Below are 18579 nucleotides of genomic sequence, written 5' to 3' on the forward strand. Positions count from 1 at the left end.
TGCTTCCTGGGAACTGGGCATTGGTGTTTGGGCTGGGAAATCTGAAAGAGCCATTTGTGACCATATGTGCCATTTGTGACCACTTCTGTTCCAGGACTGGTTTATAGAGTGTAAATATAACAAGTAACACTCATATATCTGGTTTCCATATCACTGATTCTCCTCCAACAGGAAGCTGACCTGCAAGGCCCTAACATTTGCTACCTCTTGGCAAAGGGGCCCCAAGGTTATTTTAGGCAAATTCTTTGGGGACATGACACGAAGGCACTCCTCTCCCTGCTGCATGTCTGCACTTGCACCCAGGGATAATGTGAACATGGCGCTTGTCTCAACAGGAACATGGACTGTATGACGTGGAGACACTCCTGAGGAGGCCAAAATCTAAAGCAGAAGACAGACTCAAGCAGGTGCTGGAGGAGTTTGTAGCTGGATGCAGGTTAATGAGTCTCTGCTTCCTTTGGTTTCTTTCTGAACTCTTTATTTGCATGTCAGTGAATGTTCCCGGACACCACACTCTCCCCAGACCTCGACCAGCCTGTTCTGCCCTAGTCACAGGTGTAGGCTAAAACCCATAATTTTTCAGTCACAGTTAGAGGTGTATCGAAATGTCCCAGAACTAGGGATCAGATCACACCTAGCTCCAGATTAACTGGTTGGGAACCTAGTGTGACCGACTATGGAGGATACAGCCCAGGTGAGTTCTAGGTAATCATCAGTGTCTTTAAGAACTGAAGGTTGGATTCACAAGGTCCTGTTTAATGCACAACTCAAATGCTGTTAAGGGCTGTTGGTGGCTGGAGAAGGAAAAGCTGTTCAGAGGGAGGGGGAATGTTAGTGGTTTCCCTTGAAATGCATTAGGTTCATGTTTTTGGAGCCGTGCCCTGCCTGAGGGATGTGGAGAGCGTGGTCCTGGCTCAAGGCTCTCTCTAATCACAGGCAGTATTCACTGAATGTGGAGAAAAAACCAATGACACGTCCAAACAACCTTGACAGATGTCGGCTGAAATCCCTGACACACAATATTGTAAGTGGGGTAGGGTCTGTGCGGTTGAGGGAGGGAGGGGCTTTGGGTGGTCACTGGCTCTGAGAGGAGTTTGGGGAGGGGGACAAGGTGGAATTGCCATCATGGGAGATGTTTAGTTCCTGTTCTGCTGGATCTGAAGGAACTGTGTCTGCATGGCCATTGTTATGTGCCCATCACCACAGCCTCCTTCTTGCTGCTCCTGCAGCTGGATCCTTGGTGCAGTTCTGCACAGGTGTGTGGGTCTGCCCACCTGGAGCGCCCTCGAGACTGATGGGGCTTGGCTTTCTGGAGCAGCTTGCAGGATCGAGACCTTAGTCAGTAAAACTGGGCTACTGCCTGTCTGCAGGAGGCCGTCCCTTTACCTGCCCAACTCAAGATAATCCCTGAGTAAGCTGCTAAGCCTCACTCTGTGCCCTGAAGGGTGGCCACCTTGCAGAGTGGGGTGGTTCTAATGCCAAAGGCTCTCTGTGACAGTAGCTAATAGAGTCTGTGGATACCGCCCCTGTCACTCCCCACTCGCTCAATAGGAGCAGGCGTCCATCTCCCCACGGATCCTGTCCTGGGTAGGGGCTGGCCCCAGATGCTTTAGAGGAAGTTGTCAGGCTCCCCACAAGGGGCAGTTCTTCAATAAGCAGCCCCAGAGGCAGTTTGTTCTGTGGTTGGTTTATGCCCCGTACTGATGTTATCCTAGTCCATGTGACTCACACACGTAAACATCTGGGTCCTGTGTATCCTCGTGCGACCCAGCCCAGATTCCAGAGGGCTCTGGAATCAGCCCCTGGAAAGGCCCTGGAAAGGGGAGCCAGGGCAGCTCCTGCAGCTGGCAAAGGCCTCGGGAAGCATGCCAAGGGGAATGTGAGCGGTGAGGGCCCCATGACTGCCCCCCTGCTTCTTCACACACTTGCCCTCATCCTGCCCTCCTGCATGTCCATGAAGAAACCCCTTGCTCACCTTGCACCTGCCCAGGGAGATTCCACTCCCCCCTTGCCCACGGAGGGTTCCCCCTGCCCACCCCAGCCCCTGCTGCTGTGCCTGTCATACTGACATTCTGCAAGCTCTGCTGCCTCAGGAGTCCCCAAACCCTAGTGAAAATGCAGCCCTCACAGCCTTTCAAATATTCATTGCTTTTACACTGTCCTGCCCCACTCAGCTCGGCTGGGCAATGTGGGGCTGGGTTCCTGGGTGCGGCTCAGCGACAGGCTCAGTGTGGGGGGTGTGGCTGGCCCGTGTGGAGCCCAGTTCCTGGGTGCGGCTCAGCGACAGGCTCAGTGTGGGGGTGTGGCTGGGCCGTGTGGGGCTGGGTTTCAGTGACAGGTTCAGTGTTGCTGATAAATTGCTGGAAGTTGGTGGTGGTGATGGTTTCGAGGAGACCTGTCCCTGCTCCGTGGTTGCTCCTGTCCCCTGCCCGCTGGGAGCCGTAGGGCCGGTGAGAACTGTGCTGGAGATGGACCCCAGGCTTGGGTCCACCCCGCTGAGCGCAGCTCCTCAGGCAGGCCTCGATGTGACCACATGGCCTCGGGATGCTGGTGTCTCTGGCCTCGGTGGGCGTCAGGCGCGCTGCAGGCGTGTGACGGGCGTGCTTGGTGTTCAGATCCTGTATGCGAAGCAGGGGCTCCGCGTGAGGAGGCGGCTGACTCGAGCCAACGTGAAGGAGAAAGTGAATGATGCAAAGAGAATCCTAGGGAAGCTGCGCTCCCTGGCTAAAGAGGTACAATGTGCGCTGGCCGGAACCCCGGGCACCCCCCACTTCTGGGCGGGCAGGCGAGGGGGGCCAGGCCCCCGCTGGCTGCGTGAGTGGAGACCAGGCTCTCCTTCTCCACACCCGCATGGATGGGCGGGGGCTGGGCTCCCTCTTTCCCAGTTGGGAGGGTGGGGTCTGGACTCTCTCCCTCGCCAAGCAGGTGGCCTCCCTACTCTGAATTATTTTTTCCGATTGTAAACACTCCTGTGAGCTTGCGGTCAGTGCCAGCGAGAGCCCAGGCAGCTGTGGCCATGCCTGCTCCCAGGAGTAGCTGGACCCTCACCCAGAGATGGTATTGTTAGATTGTATTACACTGCTCAGCCACCAGGTGGCACTGTGTGCCACAGACCTTATTGACGCTCGCAACAGCCATTCCTGGCAGTGCATTAGTGTCTGAAGGTGAACACATCCCTGGTGCACCTCTGGGGGTAGGAAGCTCTGTGGCCCATCCGTATCTGGCACAAGAGCCTGACATGCTTGTAGCAGCCCTGTAACCTGCTCTGTCCAAGGTGTATGTGATAGAAGATGATAGAATAAATGGTTCTAAGTGATGGAGAAATAGTGGATCTGCTGGGATTTGTGAGCAGAACCTAATGATCCCCGGCCTATATGTGACATTGCTGCTGTCTGTCCCTGCTTGGCCTGGTCTGACACACAGTCAAATCCCGGCCATTTGGCAGCAGGGCGCTTGAACAGGGAGACAATCTCCAGTTCTGCTGTCTCAGGGTCTCTCCCCCGGAGGAGCCGTGTTGAGCACATTCTGCAAATTCAGAGCTTTCATTTAAAACAATTCTGTTTCTTTTTCTGTAGCAGAAATTTGGGCCTTTCTATATTCAAAGTTTTCTCACAGTTTAGTTTTAATCAGTTTACAAAACTAATTCATTAAACCGGTGAAAACATAGTGTGGATACTCTTTACAAATTTGCGGATGATACTAAACTGGGAGGAGCGGTAGATACGCTGGAGGGCAGGGATAGGATACAGAGGGACCTAGACAAATTGGAGGATTGGGCCAAAAGAAATCTGATGAGGTTCAATAAGGATAAGTGCAGGGTCCTGCACTTAGGACGGAAGAACCCAATGCACAGCTACAGACTAGGGACCGAATGGCTAGGCAGCAGTTCTGCGGAAAAGGACCTAGGGGTGACAGTGGACGTGAAGCTGGATATGAGTCAACAGTGTGCCCTTGTTGCCAAGAAGGCCAGTGGCATTTTGGGCTGTATAAGTAGGGGCATAGTGAGCAGATCGCGGGACGTGATCGTCCCCCACTATTTGACATTGGTGAGGCCTCGTCTGGAGTACTGTGTCCAGTTTTGGGCCCCACACTACAAGAAGGATGTGGATAAATTGGAGAGAGTCCAGCGAAGGGCAACAAAAATGATTAGGGGTCTGGAACACATGACCTATGAGGAGAGGCTGAGGGAACTGGGATTGTTTAGTCTGCGGAAGAGAAGAATGAGGGAGGATTTGATAGCTGCTTTGAACTACCTGAGAGGTGGTTCAAGAGAGGATGGTTCTAGACTATTCTCAGTGGTAGAAGAGGACAGGACAAGGAGTAATGGTCTCAAGTTGCAGTGGGGGAGGTTTAGGTTGGATATTAGGAAAAACTTTTTCACTAGGAGGGTGGTGAAACCCTGGAATGCGTTACCTAGGGAGGTGGTAGAATCTCCTTCCTTAGAAGTTTTTAAGGTCAGGCTTGACAAAGCCCTGGCTGGGATGATTTAATTGGGGATTGGTCCTGCTTTGAGCAGGGGGTTGGACTAGATGACCTCCTGAGGTCCCTTCCAACCCTGATATTCTATGATTCTTAATTGGATTAAAACCAGATCTGCCTCAATGTAAGCCTTAATTGATTCTTTACTGAATTAAACTAAATTCATATAAACTAGGATTAATTTGGGTTGTGTGTGTCCCTGGTGGGTATTGCATGGGTTTAACTCCCTTGGTTTGGATTCGCACCTTCAGTGATATGGATGTAGCTTTGAACACAGACAAGGTCTGCCTCTTCGCAGTGTTAACTAATGAGATGCTGCCCTGTTAATCCAGCCAGTAGAGAGCTGTTCCCAGCCAGCAATGAGACAAAGGCAGGAATTTACTTTTCCCCTTTCCTTACCTCAATGAGATGTGAACTTCAGCACCTGTCAAAGCCATCTAAGTGCTAGCACCAAGCACTGTCTGTCAACCTACAAACGGACTAATTTCTTAAAACCGATGTAATTATTTCTGTGCCGGTTTGCGTGTGGACACTAATTTCAGAATAAAAGGGGCTAAAGTCAATTTAGCAAAGGGAACTTTAATTGCTTTTATTCTGAAATTAGTGTCCACACACAAACTGGCGCCAAACTAACTACATCGGTTTTAATTCACACACTTTTCATTGTTTCATGCAAGTTTGTGCATAGACCACACTGCTGAGGCAACCCTTTAATTGTCTGGTTTTCTTTAAAGTGTCCACGGAGGAAAGAACTAGTGTGTCCTTCTTGTGTTTCCCTCTGAGGAGTGAAAAAAACCTGGAAGATTTTTTTTTTAAAAGGTTGTGGTTTTTATGTTAGAACTGTCCATAAAAGGCTGGAACCTGAGCAATTAAGAGGGGAAAGAGGTTTTTTTAGTTAGTGTTTAAAAAAACCTCTCTTCTTTGTTTGTCTCCATAGTTGCCCTGGTGCCCCACTCTGGGCCTGTGCCATACGTTTACCCCGTACAGTTTTGCACTGCAGTGACCGCACAGAACACATTGTCTTAATGTAACCTTCCTGCTAGGTGGTGTCAGCAGCAACAAGGGCCAGATTCAATATCTAGGGGTTCCTCTTCACATTGCAGAACAGAACCGGCTCGAGCCCCGACCCAGAAATCTGGGAAAATTACCCTCCCCCACACCCCCGGCATCTCTGAAAGACGATAGTTCCCCACTTACAAGCACTGAGTCTGTGTATAACAACCCACACCCCCCACATTCATTTAGGAAAACATTGCAACAATAATTCAAAAGCACGTAAACCATAAACAAACACCTACCCCACAGTACATTGGGCAATGTCCTTTGCCTCAGTTTGCCACCTTGCGGTATGAAAGTCTGATGGACGAAAGTCCCTTTAACAGGCCACTCCCCTTTCCCTCCGCTGCACACAGCTGGGGCGTGTTCATGTGGGTTTGTCTCCCACCCATCAAGGGAGGGCCATTGAACAACGCCTCTTGCTGCAGCTGCTGTCCTTGCTGCTCTCCGCCTCCGTCCACTACTGCCGCTGTTATCTCTGCTGCTGCTTGCTGGCATCGCTAGTGCCATGTGCTGAGGTTCCAGTGCTTAGCCCGGCTCTTCGTGATTTCACTGGTGCTGCCTCTGCCTTGCCTTCCACTGCAGCTCTGGCCCCACGCCAGGTCTCAGGCTCAGCCCCTAGACCTGCTCATCAGTGATGTCAGCTGTCGTGACCACTGAACAGAAACAGGGCCTCTCAACTGAGTCTGATCAACTCCATTTTTAAACACTGGAGAGAGAATGTTTCAAGTGGTCTCTAAGATGCTTTAAACAGAGTGTGGAACACCTGTTCTCACCCCCCTCTAACTTTCACTTGGAGTTGGCGCCCCTGCGTAGCAAGTGATGCTCAAGTTAGGGTGATGCCCTCAGTCAGGGCAGGCTAAGTACAGTTCTTCTGCCTGTTGCTCCTACAATAAGGACTCCCCCTGCATTTTAACCCCAAACAGCCCAAACTGATCACGTTGGCAAAGCAGCTCTGACTGCTGAACACCTAGGTAGAGTGGATGTGTCTGTGCAAATATGGTCTGCTCCTGAAGTCTTTTCCCTCAGTTCATCACTAGATGGCAGAGGAGAGCTCATCTGGCCCTGGCTCACATTAATATAGACACGCCTTCAGTCACAAACACTTGGGAGAAAAGATTCAGTGCCCCATTCATCTGAGGGCACAGAAAGCTCTCACTCCACCCGCTCTGATCTCCCCAGGAGTCTGTCAGTGAGAACAGAGAAGGTTGGATATTCCAGATATTTTTAATGAAAAAACAAGAGCAACGCAAGAAATATACAACTCTATGCAAAAATCTTTGCAGGTCACCTTTAAAAACTGCCAGGAAATTAAATGCAAAAACCTAAGTTAGGATACACATTTTAAATGTCAAAGTCAGGAAATGCAGAAGTGAAGTTCACTAAGCAACATTATCTTTGTATCTTGTATATTGCACCTACTAAGAGAAATAACATGTATTACGTAATCAAGATTTTCAAAAAATGTCACCTAAAGTTAGGCCCCTAAAGCCACAGTTAAGCACCTAGCAAGTGACTTGATTTTCAGAAGTGCCAAGCACTCAGCAGAGTGGGAGTTTTGCCATTAACTTTGGTGGAAGCAGGACTGGATCATCTATATTCCCTCATGGGGACATTCTCTCTGAGACTCTGCATTGCCTATATCTTCCAGCCCCAGTGCACGCTCCCCGATGTCCTACTCTGGATGTTCAGCAATAATAAGCGAGTGGCATGCACAAGAATTCCTGCACAGAATGTCCTCTACTCTGTAGTAGAAGAGGAGAAAGGCAAGGACTGTGCAAAGATCCAGACCGTCTTTTTAAAGGTAGAGTTTATGTGAAAAACCTAACCATATTCCTGCTTATTTCATTCCATGTTCGTCTCCCTTCCTTCACCAGCTCTAATTATTGGTTCTGTATCTGAGAGAGAATTTGTAAGACTAGTAAAAGCCAAACAGTCTAATTGCATAGTGAGAATACTGCTCGTTTCTATACCAGGTCCAAACAAGTGAGCTCCTGGACTGGGTAAAGATTTACTTGACTTCTCCTCTCACAGCGTGATTGTTTTCATTTAAAAAAAAAACCAGCACAAAGCATTTGGAATGTTTTGACATGGGAACATTTCATCATTTGCAGAACAGAATGTTCTGGTTTTTGTTTAGAAACCACTTCATTTCAAAATTTCTTTAATATTATAAAAAAGGTAGAACTGGAAGGAAATATTTTGATTTTATGGAAACAAAACATTTTGATTGTGAAACACATTATTTTTTTAAATTTTGTTTCACGTGAAGCTTTGAAAGTTTTGGTTTCCTTCTGGAACATAACATTTTTTTTGAGATTGTGGAATTTCCCAAGAAACAGAAAATTTGATCCCCGCCCAGCTGCCCTTCAGACCCACGTGTAAAGCTGCAGGCACAGTGATGGTGCACTGCTAATCACCGGCATGCGATATAGTCTCTGAATGCCTGTGGGTCTGGATGGGAAGTGAAACTAACCTTCTGCACTCCAAGGTCCCAGGGTCACGCACCGGAGAGATCTTTGCGAAACTAGAGATCTATATGTGGCTGGGGGTGACCAAGTATGTGAAGAACAGCACTGCAGAACTGCCTGAGGAATTCAAGCCCATCTATGAGAGCGGCCAGCAGACAGAGCAGCTTCCAGCACACATGCCGCCCAGCCGGCTCAGCAGGGACGGTGAGCACAGACTGCCCTGGTTACTCTACAGTCCCACTGGTGGCTAAACTGAAAACAAATGAGAGAGCAGTGAGCTGAGCGAGTCCTGCCTGGGCGCCTGGATGTGGGCTCCGCCAAGAGCCTTTTTGGCTTACGGGAATGTGTGTTTGCCACAGCAGCATTCAGAGTGCTGCCGTCTCCTTCTGTACAGATGGCAGAGACCTGCTAGCGTGGGGGGCAGAGAGAGCAGGGCACCTCAGCCTGCCATGGACAACCTGTGTCCCTGGGGCAGTGGTTCTCAACCTATTTGCCATTGTGGTCCGCATCCAATACTACCTCTACGGCCCTGAGGATGTCACATGGGCCACAGCTGTGTGCTGATTGGGCTGCAAATGCCCCCCGGGCTGCGGGTTGAGAACCACGGCTCTAGGGTTGAAAGTTCTGGCAGAATGTCACAGGGACCCCCCCGTGAGAAAGGGGCACTGTTGCTTCATAAGCTACTGGAGAGTCACTGGCTGGGTCCCGATTTCTAGGGTGTGTAACCTGCTCAAGACCTGTCCAGTAATTCACTGGCTTTGCTGAGGCCTGATGCAGCTCTGAGGGGCACATGTTCATAGCGAATCACTCCAAAATTAACCCCCCAAAGACTCTAGAACACTAGTTGTCACTGGGGACAAAGAAATTAACCGAAAGTGGACTGCCTAGCCCAAGCTATATTGAGATATACTGATCCAAAGCACTTCAGCAGACACCTGTAAAGGTGCTGTCGTCTGCCCTCCTCGCCTCTTAGGGCCCCCCCCACCCTCTGGGCCCGCCTGGAAACTCTCTCCCAAGAGTGCCAAGGGTATAATTACTCGGATCTCATAGCAGCCAGTGATTTCTGCTTTGTCTTGCCAGACTTCAGTTACTTCCAGCTGCGAGCTCACTTGTACCAGGCTCGGGGGATCCTGCCTGCTGACGACAATGGCCTTTCAGACCCATTTGCAAGAGTGGTGTTTTCGACTCAGTGCCAGACCACCCGGGTAAGGTCTCTCTGGTCCTACTGCAACCCATCTCCTTCACCTCAGGAAACTCGCCTGTGGACCAAACCAGTTACTGCTTGCAGTGTTGGAAGCTGGCATCACAGGAGGAGACCGTCCAATTACCTGACTCCAGCTGTGGAGACATTTTCATGCCCTCTGAGTGTTGGGATTTTTCTCTGAGACTTTCCACACTCTGTTCCCAAGGAAGTAGCTCAAATCTGGACGCGTCTCTGACAGTTTTTTATTGGCATATAGCAGTCCTGTGCTGAGGGGATGTGTTTAGGGGTTTGCCAAAGCACACAAAAATCAATCAGATTGTATAAATATTCTAAACCAAAGTGACTCATGCACATTCCATGTTACATTGTATCACACTTTGTAATTGGGTTACTAATTTTGGTAACCAATCCCTGTACAGGTCATGAACTGTCCACAAGCTGCTAGTAAGCAAAGCTGCAGATTATCATACATCATTCTTCTTACTCTGTCTTTATCTACTAGCCACAGGCTATTTACAAGGCCACCTGTGAATCTGTGGCTTGTCCACTGTTAATCTCGGTTTCCTTTCATTGTTCGTGCCAGGCCTGCACTGAGCAGTGTGAATATTTAAGGAATCTTTGGTGACAACAGTTGTATCTGAGGGAGACTGGCAAATGCCCAGATCAGCCCCCAGAATTCTCTTATCTCCTGCTCTTGAAGGCATTGGCCATGCGCACACAGCACTGAGGGGGGTGTGTGTGTGTGTTTTTGTGTGGGCTCTATAGTCCCTCTCGCCCTGCTTTGGGGAAGGGATGTCTGCAGCCTCCCCCACCCCCCACTGCTTCCTTAAAGGGCCATTTTAAGAATGAACTTGACTGAATTCAAGAGACTCTGCTGAGCTCTATTAATCCTGATCGCTCTCCATACAGACCTTGGAGGAAACCCTGAGCCCATTGTGGAATGAGCTACTTTTATATGATCAGCTGATTATTGATGGGCGGAGAGAGGATTTGAAGACCGAGACCCCCGTTGTTGTCATCAGTATCTTTGACCATAATAAATTTGTAAGTATGACAGAATGACCCTGTCCCTCTATGTCCATAAGCTCAGTGTGTGCAGGAGTCTGGGGAAAGCTGAAGGAAGGTCTGTCCAGATACAGGACGTCACATGGACAACTGCACCAATTTGCTCTGCCTCCGCTCCTGTGATTAGATCTTACCTATACCGGCAGCTCAAAGCTGCAGGGAGGTTGGAGACACCAGGAGTGGCTCTTTGGGGAGGGCTTTGACAAGCTTCCTGTTGTCAGTCTGCTCTGGTGGTGCCAACGAGTGGAGCTGTGTGTGTGTGATGAGTGAAGCCAGCCGAGCTGCCGCCAGCCTGGAGAAGTGAGGAGCTCGTAGAGGAGAGGATGGTTCACATGCAAACACTGAGCTGGATTCTGGTTTGCAGTCTGGAAAGCAACCAGACCTGCCAAGCTGCGAATTACGCTGTGTGGCACAGTTCTAAGTCAGTGCCCAGACAGGCCGCTGTACTGCCCCAGCTCAGCCTGTGCACAGAAGATGTGGCAGGGGCTTGCTGTGGTCCAGAGGCCCAAAGGTGGAAGTCCGAGCAGGTCTGTAACAGTCTTACCACACCCAGTGTCAGCCCCCCAACTGCCTCAGCTTCCTCCTTCCTTAGTCAAATCACCTCAACTGGTGCTTTAAGTTACTCTCCCATCTGGGGCCTGCTTTACTAACCTAACAAGAGCAGTTTAACTCCGAGCTAGACTCTCAGCCACCTTCCCTGCAGCTCACTAGGCCCAGCCTAGGTGCCACAGTCCATTTGGTTCCTCCAGGCTCATAATCCCCTTGGAAGGTTTTTGAGGTTGTGGCTCACTGCAGGTAGTTGCAGCTAAGCCTCTCCCTCTGGCTGGTAGGGACAGCCTCTTTCCCAGCTCTCAGTGACCCTTGTATCAGGCCTGGCCCAGGCCTTCTCAGCCCCGATCTCCCCATCTCTCTGAGAGAACAGGCCCCCTCACACATAGCCCTGCCCTGGGCTACCATCACATGATCCCCGGTCGCCTGGCCCAAGCCTGAACCCATCACATGGGCACCCCACTTGGGGGGATCACTGGACACAGGTGGGACTGATCCCAGCACGCCTTACAAGCCCAGCCTGCCCTGTGACAAGCTCTGAGCATGCTCTAACCTCTGCTGTGGCCGGATGATGCAGACCTGCCCTGACATCTGGTTTGGTGCAGCCAAGAATCTGGGCTATTTTTCACTTACAGACCCAAGTGGAGGTGTCGCAGTCTATTCGTAACACACTGAATGTGACTGTCAAACTGAACCACAGCATGATCATGCTAATATGCGTTTCCCACCATTCCTAGCTACCTCCGCTGGTGCCAAAGCCCAGCTGTCCCCACCCAGCTGCCAAAACCTCCTTGACGCAGCGCAGTTATGTGTCTTCACTACCGAGTGCAGCAGCACAGTGAAAACTGAAAATGTACAGGCCTTGTAAAATAAACTGAACTGAATATCACATGAAATCATATTACAGTCCCAAAAAACTATTAACATAATGTTGTTAGGGTTGCAAAGTCCAGCTCTTGAAAGCTAGGAAATGCCAGAACTGGCAACCTGCCTTTTGATATGGTCTTTCATTACATGATCACCTACTGTCTTTTTCACAGGACCCTTGTGTCCTGCAGTGCACAGGATGGACGGTGCTCAGGGGATGAGTCGGGGTGTGTAACAAAGGAGGCTGTTGTCTGTAGGCCTTGCCGCATGCACACTAGAAGTTGAAAGGTGTATAGGAACGAGGCAGTGGATTGCAGGAAGAAAGGCTAGTCTTGGGGCTAAGGCGGTTGAATGGAGACCTGGATTCCATCCTTGTCTTTTCCACGGTCTCTCTGTGTGACGTTGGTAAAGTCACTACACCACAATTGTAGCAGGTGGCCACTGTGTGTTCCTCGTTTTGTGGGTGTCCAGCTTGAGACACTTGATATACAGACGTGCTGCGTATTCACAGCTGCAGCTCAACTTGTCGGGTGCAGTGGATGCTCGGCACCTCTGGCAGTAAGGAAGTGTGGTTGAATGAATGAGCAAAGGGCTGGGCTTCATGTGGCCCTGAGTTCTGGTCTTGGTTTTGCCACTGATTCTTTGTGTGGCCTTGGCAAGTCACTTTGTCTTCCTGGATCAGTTTCCCAATTGTAAAATTGGCCACACACTGAATACTGAGGATAGAAAGAAACGCGGAACAGGTTCCTGAACGCTGTCCATGCTGTGCTCGGAATAGGACATGGAGCATGTGGAAAAAGCAGCATGTTATCACATAACAGAAGCCTGTCTAATAATAATGCAAACACACAAGGGGACTGAATTACAGTGGCCAATTTGGTCATTTCCTAACTTTTGAGGGCTGGACTTTGCAACTTAAATACCCTTAATTTAACATTTTTTGTATATAGGCATATACATAGATGCATGCATTGTCTTACACACACGGCTTTAATTCTCAATAGTAGTCACAGGTTTTATTATTTACAGACCATCCTAGATATACAGGTAATTTACAAGCAAGGAGACCAGGCCCATACTGTAAATAACTTGAAGTCTCACTCTGGTAGATACAGGGCATGCAATGATTGTTGAAATGCAGGAAGGCAATGCTGCATTGTCAGTGAGAGGAAGGCGTTCCTTGCCTTGTTCTGTATTGCACCCATTTCTGTGGTATCTGGTTACATTTTCCACAGTTCAGATTGGGCCATTAGCATTGCAGATAAGAAGAGCCAATCCCTATGCTCTCCTGAAGCCCTCACCTATAAAGATAACAAGAGGAAGACTGGGCGGGTCAGCTAAGTGCCTAGGGTTTTATGGTTCTGTCAGCGGAAAGCCTAGGAAGCAGGGCCGGCTCTAGGATTTTTGCCGGCCCAAACAAAAAAATTTTTTGCTGCCCCCGCTTTTTTTTCATGCCCTCCCCCAGCTCCGCCCCAACTCTGCCCCTTCCCCAAATCCCCGGCCCCGCCTCCTCCCCCGGGCGTGCTGCATTTCCCGCCCCCATTGCTTCCTGTGGTTCCCTGCCCCCTGCAGGCCCCCCGCCCTAGCTCACCTATGCTCTGCCTGCTCCCCTGAACACCCTGCCGCTCCACTTCTCCCCCCTCTCTCTCAGGCGAGGGAGAGGCAGTGTGTTCAGGGGAGCGAGCGGAGCGGAGCGGAGCAGGGGAGCTCCCTCCCTCCCTCCCAGGCTTGCCGGGCCAAACAGCTGTTTAGCGCGCGGCAAGCCTGGGAGGGAGCGGGGAGAAGCGGCGTGGCGGCGGCGGCGTGCTCAGGGGAGCAGGCGGAGGTGGAGCAGAGGCGAGCTGGGTCGGTGGGGGCACATTTCCAGGGGCGGCATGGCTGGCGCCGGGACGCCGCCCCTAGAAATCTGCCGCCCCAAGCACCTGCTTGTTTTGCTGGTGCCTGGAGCTGGCCCTGCCAGGATGGGAGGTGTGGTTTGAGTCTTTCCAGTGACTTTGCAGAACTTACACCTGGTGGGGATTAAGCCCATTCTGGCATGTTGTACTGGGACCTGAAACGCCGTGAGAATGCAGAGGCAGTATCCAGTGGCTGCTCCTCCTTGTCTGTAGGGTTCTCCGGAATTCCTTGGCCGGGCCTTTGCTACTCCACAGGTGAAGCTGGTGGATGAACCATACTGCAAACCTGCCCTGCAGTTTTTTGACATTTACAAAGGACCCAGAGCAGCAGGGGAATTAATTGCTACCTTTGAGCTGATCGAGCTGGATTACAGTGGCTACTTGGAGGTAACTGGCTTCTCTGGGGTAGCAGTGTGGTAAGAGGTGCATGGCAGCTTGTTCCAGCTGCTTCCTGCTATCTGGGCTGGGCAGATTAACACCTGGGGCATGATGCTGGGCTCCCTGCTCTAGCCACATCCTCAAGCAGAGAGGAGCACTCTCATCGTGGGAGGGCCCCCCAGTGTCGATGGGCAGCACTGAAGGAGGAGGACAAAGCTGGATATGGGAGAGATGGGTGGGTAGGTGAATGAGGGGATGTTGTGGGGCAGGAGAGTCAAGCTCCTTAATTTCTGTGTGGCCTGGCCATTTCCATCTGTCCAGCCTTCAGTGCCCAAAGACGTGGAACCCAAGGAGCCAGACTTCCTGGAGGACCCCCGTTCTGGACGCTTCATTATCCCAGAGGGAGTCCGGCCCATCCTCAAAGAATTCCGCATAGAGGTACTGTGGCTTTCAGTAGAGTTCTGAGCAGAGTTTCCTCTGACTGGTACCAGTGCGCCGTGACTTTATGGCAGGGGGTTGGGGAAGGGACTGACACAATACCTGGGACTCAAACATGTCTGTGCTGCCTCCTCACACCAGGGACTTTCGCAGGCCAGAAGTGAGTGTGGCTTGGAACTGGGGCGACATCTACCCACCGGCCCTATCTCATTTTGGGGTGCAATCCAGGCTGGAGAGGGGCTGTCATCACCTGCTCTGCATCCTGGGGTGCCTCACAATGCTTTGCTGCTGTATCTCCCACCCTGGGCTCCTCACAAACAGCCAGAGAGCATGCAGGTCACTTCGAGTGTCTGCGCATAGCAACAGCCTGCCAACAACACTCCACCAGCCTTGGTTTCCACTTGGTGGGTGACCCCAACACACTTCCAGTCCTGGACTTTCCCCAAATGTATGTTCTGCACTCTCCAGCCCTCTCCTCGGCAGTCCAGATATTGGAGGTCCCTTGAGACTCGTAAGGGGTCAATGTACAACAGTTTGTTACCTTAACTGCAGTTACCAAACAATTTAGTTTAAACACACTACTGGATTAGTTTTGATTAAAGAAGAATAGAACAAGTTTATTTAACTACACGGAGAGAGATTTTAAGTGAGTACAAGTATAAGGCATGGAAGTCAGAAATGTTTACAAAAGACATAAAGATAAAGCATTTTCTAGTCACTAAAACTGAACAAATAGACTTGGTTCAAGGTGAAATCCTTATTACATGTTCTCAGCACGAAGGCTGGCCAAATTCTGAGGTTGGAATCCCTCCCAAAGTCCAAAGGCTAGTTCCTTGGTCTTCTCAGGTGAGAGAGAGAGAGACAGACAAACCTACCGGGGGTGTTTTTGCCCCTCCCTTCTATACTCTAGTCACCCTTTGCAATGCATTTTCCTGAGTGTCACTAGACAAAGTTCCTTCCAGCTATGAGGATGGAGACACAGGGGTCTCATGGGGAAAGAGCTTCCATGTTGTTTGTTAAAATGCAGATCGATTTGTTCCTGCCCCACTTCGCTGCCAAAGACTGGCCATGTGACCAGTGATGGTCAATCAACTTTGACGACACCTGGCTAGAGGTGTCAGCTTGTCCTTTGTCTTCGAGAAACTTGTTTACCCCTCCCCAGGCTTGTCTGGTGAATGCATGTCAGTCACAACTTTAACTTTACATGTCATGTTGCTATATGTGTTTCACCAGTATATTATTGACGAGTGAGTTTAGTTTTCAAATGCTACCTCACAAGATGTATTTTGTATAGAGACGATCGCAATGTGTAGGGTGTGTATACAGTAGTGTGTTGGGTCACAAGCCCCCATTTCATCCAGCATCTCACCTGGAAAGTGTCCCATGTTGTTTGATTAACTCCCGATCACACTGAACAGAGGAGCCTGGCTGTGAGACAGCACCATTAGCTCTCACTCATCAACCCCCAAATTGCTCTGCTGAGTCTGCCCACCTCCAGACTGGCACATTCATTTGCTGTTGATGAAGTGTCCAGTGTTTTTCCTCCTGGGGGCGTCTGGGTGGGTGAGGAGCAGCCCTCACTCCTCCTGTGTTGGAAAGAGGGGTCTGACTGCCAGGGACGTGGGAAGGGTTAGCAGATGGTGATGCTGGTTACCTGTGGGGATGAGGGACCATCTGGCAGCTGGACAGGGTATAGTGAGATTAGTACTGGGGTTAGGTGGGTGGATTGGGGGTGATTGCCACTCGTAGGGGTGAGGAATTGGCGGCTGGGAAGGCTCGTGTGAAGAGTGCTGAGTGCCTAGAGCAGCTGACGCACTTGGCTCCTGCTGTTCAGATCCTGTTTTGGGGCCTGCGAGACTTGAAACGTGTGAACCTGTTTGAGGTAGATCAGCCCCAGGTGATCATCGAATGTGCCGGGAAGAAAGTGGAATCGGAAGTGATTGTGTCATACAAAGAGAACCCCAACTTCAACGAGCTGGTCAAATACATCAACGTGGTAAGTAGGGAGCAGTGCTCACTGCCAGGGCCCGCTAGCTCTGGGGTAGGGCTTTAGTGAGGAGGGGAGAGGCAGAGTTTCCACGGCCCGTGTTTCTGGAGAATGGGCGCATACCTGCAGACTGGGTTCAGCCCCAGCTGGGTTCCCCCTCTGGGGAACTGGGGCCCATTAAAGACCAGCTGCTGATGGGAAAGAACTCTCCATGGCATGAATCAATTCAGCCAGCATCAGCGACTGCCTGCTGACGAGGCATGGGCAGGGCTCCAGTTCAGAACTGAGGAGCTGGGTCCCAGCACCGGCGCTGTCAGGACCTACCTGCACAGGGAGCATCAGGGCCGCTGTGCTAGGGGCTCACCAGGGTGCAGCTGGCGGGAGCGCAGCCCTTATCTGCCAGCTGGACACAAGTGAGCTATAAGCCAGACTCTGAGCTGCTGCAGAACACCCCCCCGCAGCCCTGGTGACAGTATGAGAGGCTCTTTTCAGGAGCTACCGGAGCAGGTGTACCTGCATCCACCCCTAAGCATCTTTGTGGTGGAGCAGCGAGCTTTTGGGCGTACCGTGCTGGTGGGGACCCACGTGGTGTCCCATATCATGAAATTCTCTCCCAAAGAGCTGGAGGAGCTGGAGGAGGAGGCAGAAAATCCACCCAAAGGTGAGTTTCCTGGTTTGAACTGTGCTATGCAGCCCCCTCGCATGGCAGGGTGGCACTGGGCTTTCCACTGCCAAGTGCTGCGGGGGAGAGGGGGACTGTCCCAGCATGCAGCATGAGTGCAGCGTTTTCTGCAAGGCTGGCATGTCCCCATTGCCCCTCGCTCGCAGGGCAGTGCAGCAGAGGCGCGATTAGGCACCCCTCGGCTAATCCAGGCAGGGCAAGCTGGGGCGGAATTCAGGTCTGATGGTCTCAAGTGTCTTGCTGGGAGGCTGTGGACTCTCTGTGGTGCTGGCGTGAAGAGTCTGCAGACTGAATTCCTGCAGGGGTAACTCCTCACCCCTTCAGACAAGGCCGTTAACTTGTGGTGGGGCTCAACGAAGTCCCCTTTAGGGCTAGGGATCATGTTGTGGTGTGAAGCAGAGAGGCTTCCTCCTGTGAGCCTCCTAGTGCTTTCCTGCATCTCCCAGGATGGTATTTAGAAAAAACCAGTCCCAAGCAGCCTACTGGGGATGAAGTACAGCCTACTGGGTTGTAATGCAGGCCCATGGGGGCAGGGTCACACAGAGTAACACGGTGCGGTGGGGGGTAATGCCGGCCCATGGGGGAGGGTCACACAGAGTAACACGGTGCGGTGGGGGGTAATGCCGGCTCATGGGGGAGGGTTACACAGAGTAACACGGTGCGGTGGGGGGTAATGCCGGCATGCAGTGACCATTGTAATTGTCTAGCCTGACCTGCATAGCACAGGCCAGAGAATCCCGCTCAGTAATGGCATCTCCTGCAGGCAAGTTCTTGCTCTGTTCAGGGGAGTGACCCAATCGTATGGCAAGGTCTCTGTTCCTCTGCACTGACCTAAGCCTACTGCCTGAGTTGTCCAGGGCAGGCTTTATCTCCTTGCTTGGCTGCCTCTGGCTCAGGGCCAGGGAAGTGTCCAGAGCACCTTTTTCCATTTGCTCCTGTGTGTGAGAGAGCCGTGGGTGGGGTTTAGGGCCCCGAGCAGACCTTTCTTGGCAGATACTCGCTAAGAGTTTCTGGGCCAGACCTCTGATTACCAAGGCCCAAATGTGGGGCGCAGTGTGAGGAGCGCCCAGGGAATGCGAAAGGCAGCAGAACCCCACCCTGCTGTGTGAATGACTCCTGCAGCTTCATGACGACGCCTTTCTGGTGTAAAATTTCAGACTGAAAGTGCGATGGGGGTAACATAGGTAATTTGGGGATTACAGGAATGGCCTCCCTTGCAGTGAGGTGCACCTGAGAGGTACGTCTGTGCCCTTGGCTCAACAGCCATTTGTAATTGGTGATGAGACCTTGGAAGATTAGACAATGATTGAATGATCTTCTTCCTGTTGGAATTCATAGTCTCCATCTTTCTTGCTCAGCACGGAAAGCCTCTGCTCGACCCAATGTCTCCCAGACTGTGATCAACATTGGCCTGACTGCAAGCGAAATGGGCAGCAAAGCAAACCCCCTGAATCTGGTGAAGGTAAGTGCGGTGCCATGTTGACAGTAACCTTCACGTTACTATTTGA

At 51.2% G+C, this 18579-nt stretch overlaps 1 protein-coding gene across 1 annotated transcript in view; it reads left to right on the top strand.

Annotated features, from left to right (window-relative positions):
* The window catches only part of LOC311529429 (fer-1-like protein 4), a gene marked incomplete at its 5' end in the record, with an annotated part of 104810 nt that overhangs the window by 43157 nt on the left and 43074 nt on the right, over positions 1–18579 (top strand). The window contains 12 exons of the mRNA XM_084645404.1: positions 336–436; positions 937–1024; positions 2616–2732; positions 7187–7339; positions 8027–8210; positions 9087–9211; positions 10120–10254; positions 13800–13973; positions 14286–14402; positions 16237–16398; positions 16882–17050; positions 18430–18533. Of these exons, the coding sequence (XP_084501530.1) occupies positions 336–436; positions 937–1024; positions 2616–2732; positions 7187–7339; positions 8027–8210; positions 9087–9211; positions 10120–10254; positions 13800–13973; positions 14286–14402; positions 16237–16398; positions 16882–17050; positions 18430–18533 (1629 nt within the window). The remainder of the gene's footprint in view (positions 1–335; positions 437–936; positions 1025–2615; positions 2733–7186; positions 7340–8026; positions 8211–9086; positions 9212–10119; positions 10255–13799; positions 13974–14285; positions 14403–16236; positions 16399–16881; positions 17051–18429; positions 18534–18579) is intronic.

Source organism: Lepidochelys olivacea (genome assembly GCF_965140295.1).
Source record: "Lepidochelys olivacea isolate rLepOli2 genome assembly, chromosome: 13".
In the NCBI taxonomy this organism is placed as follows: domain Eukaryota; kingdom Metazoa; phylum Chordata; order Testudines; family Cheloniidae; genus Lepidochelys; species Lepidochelys olivacea.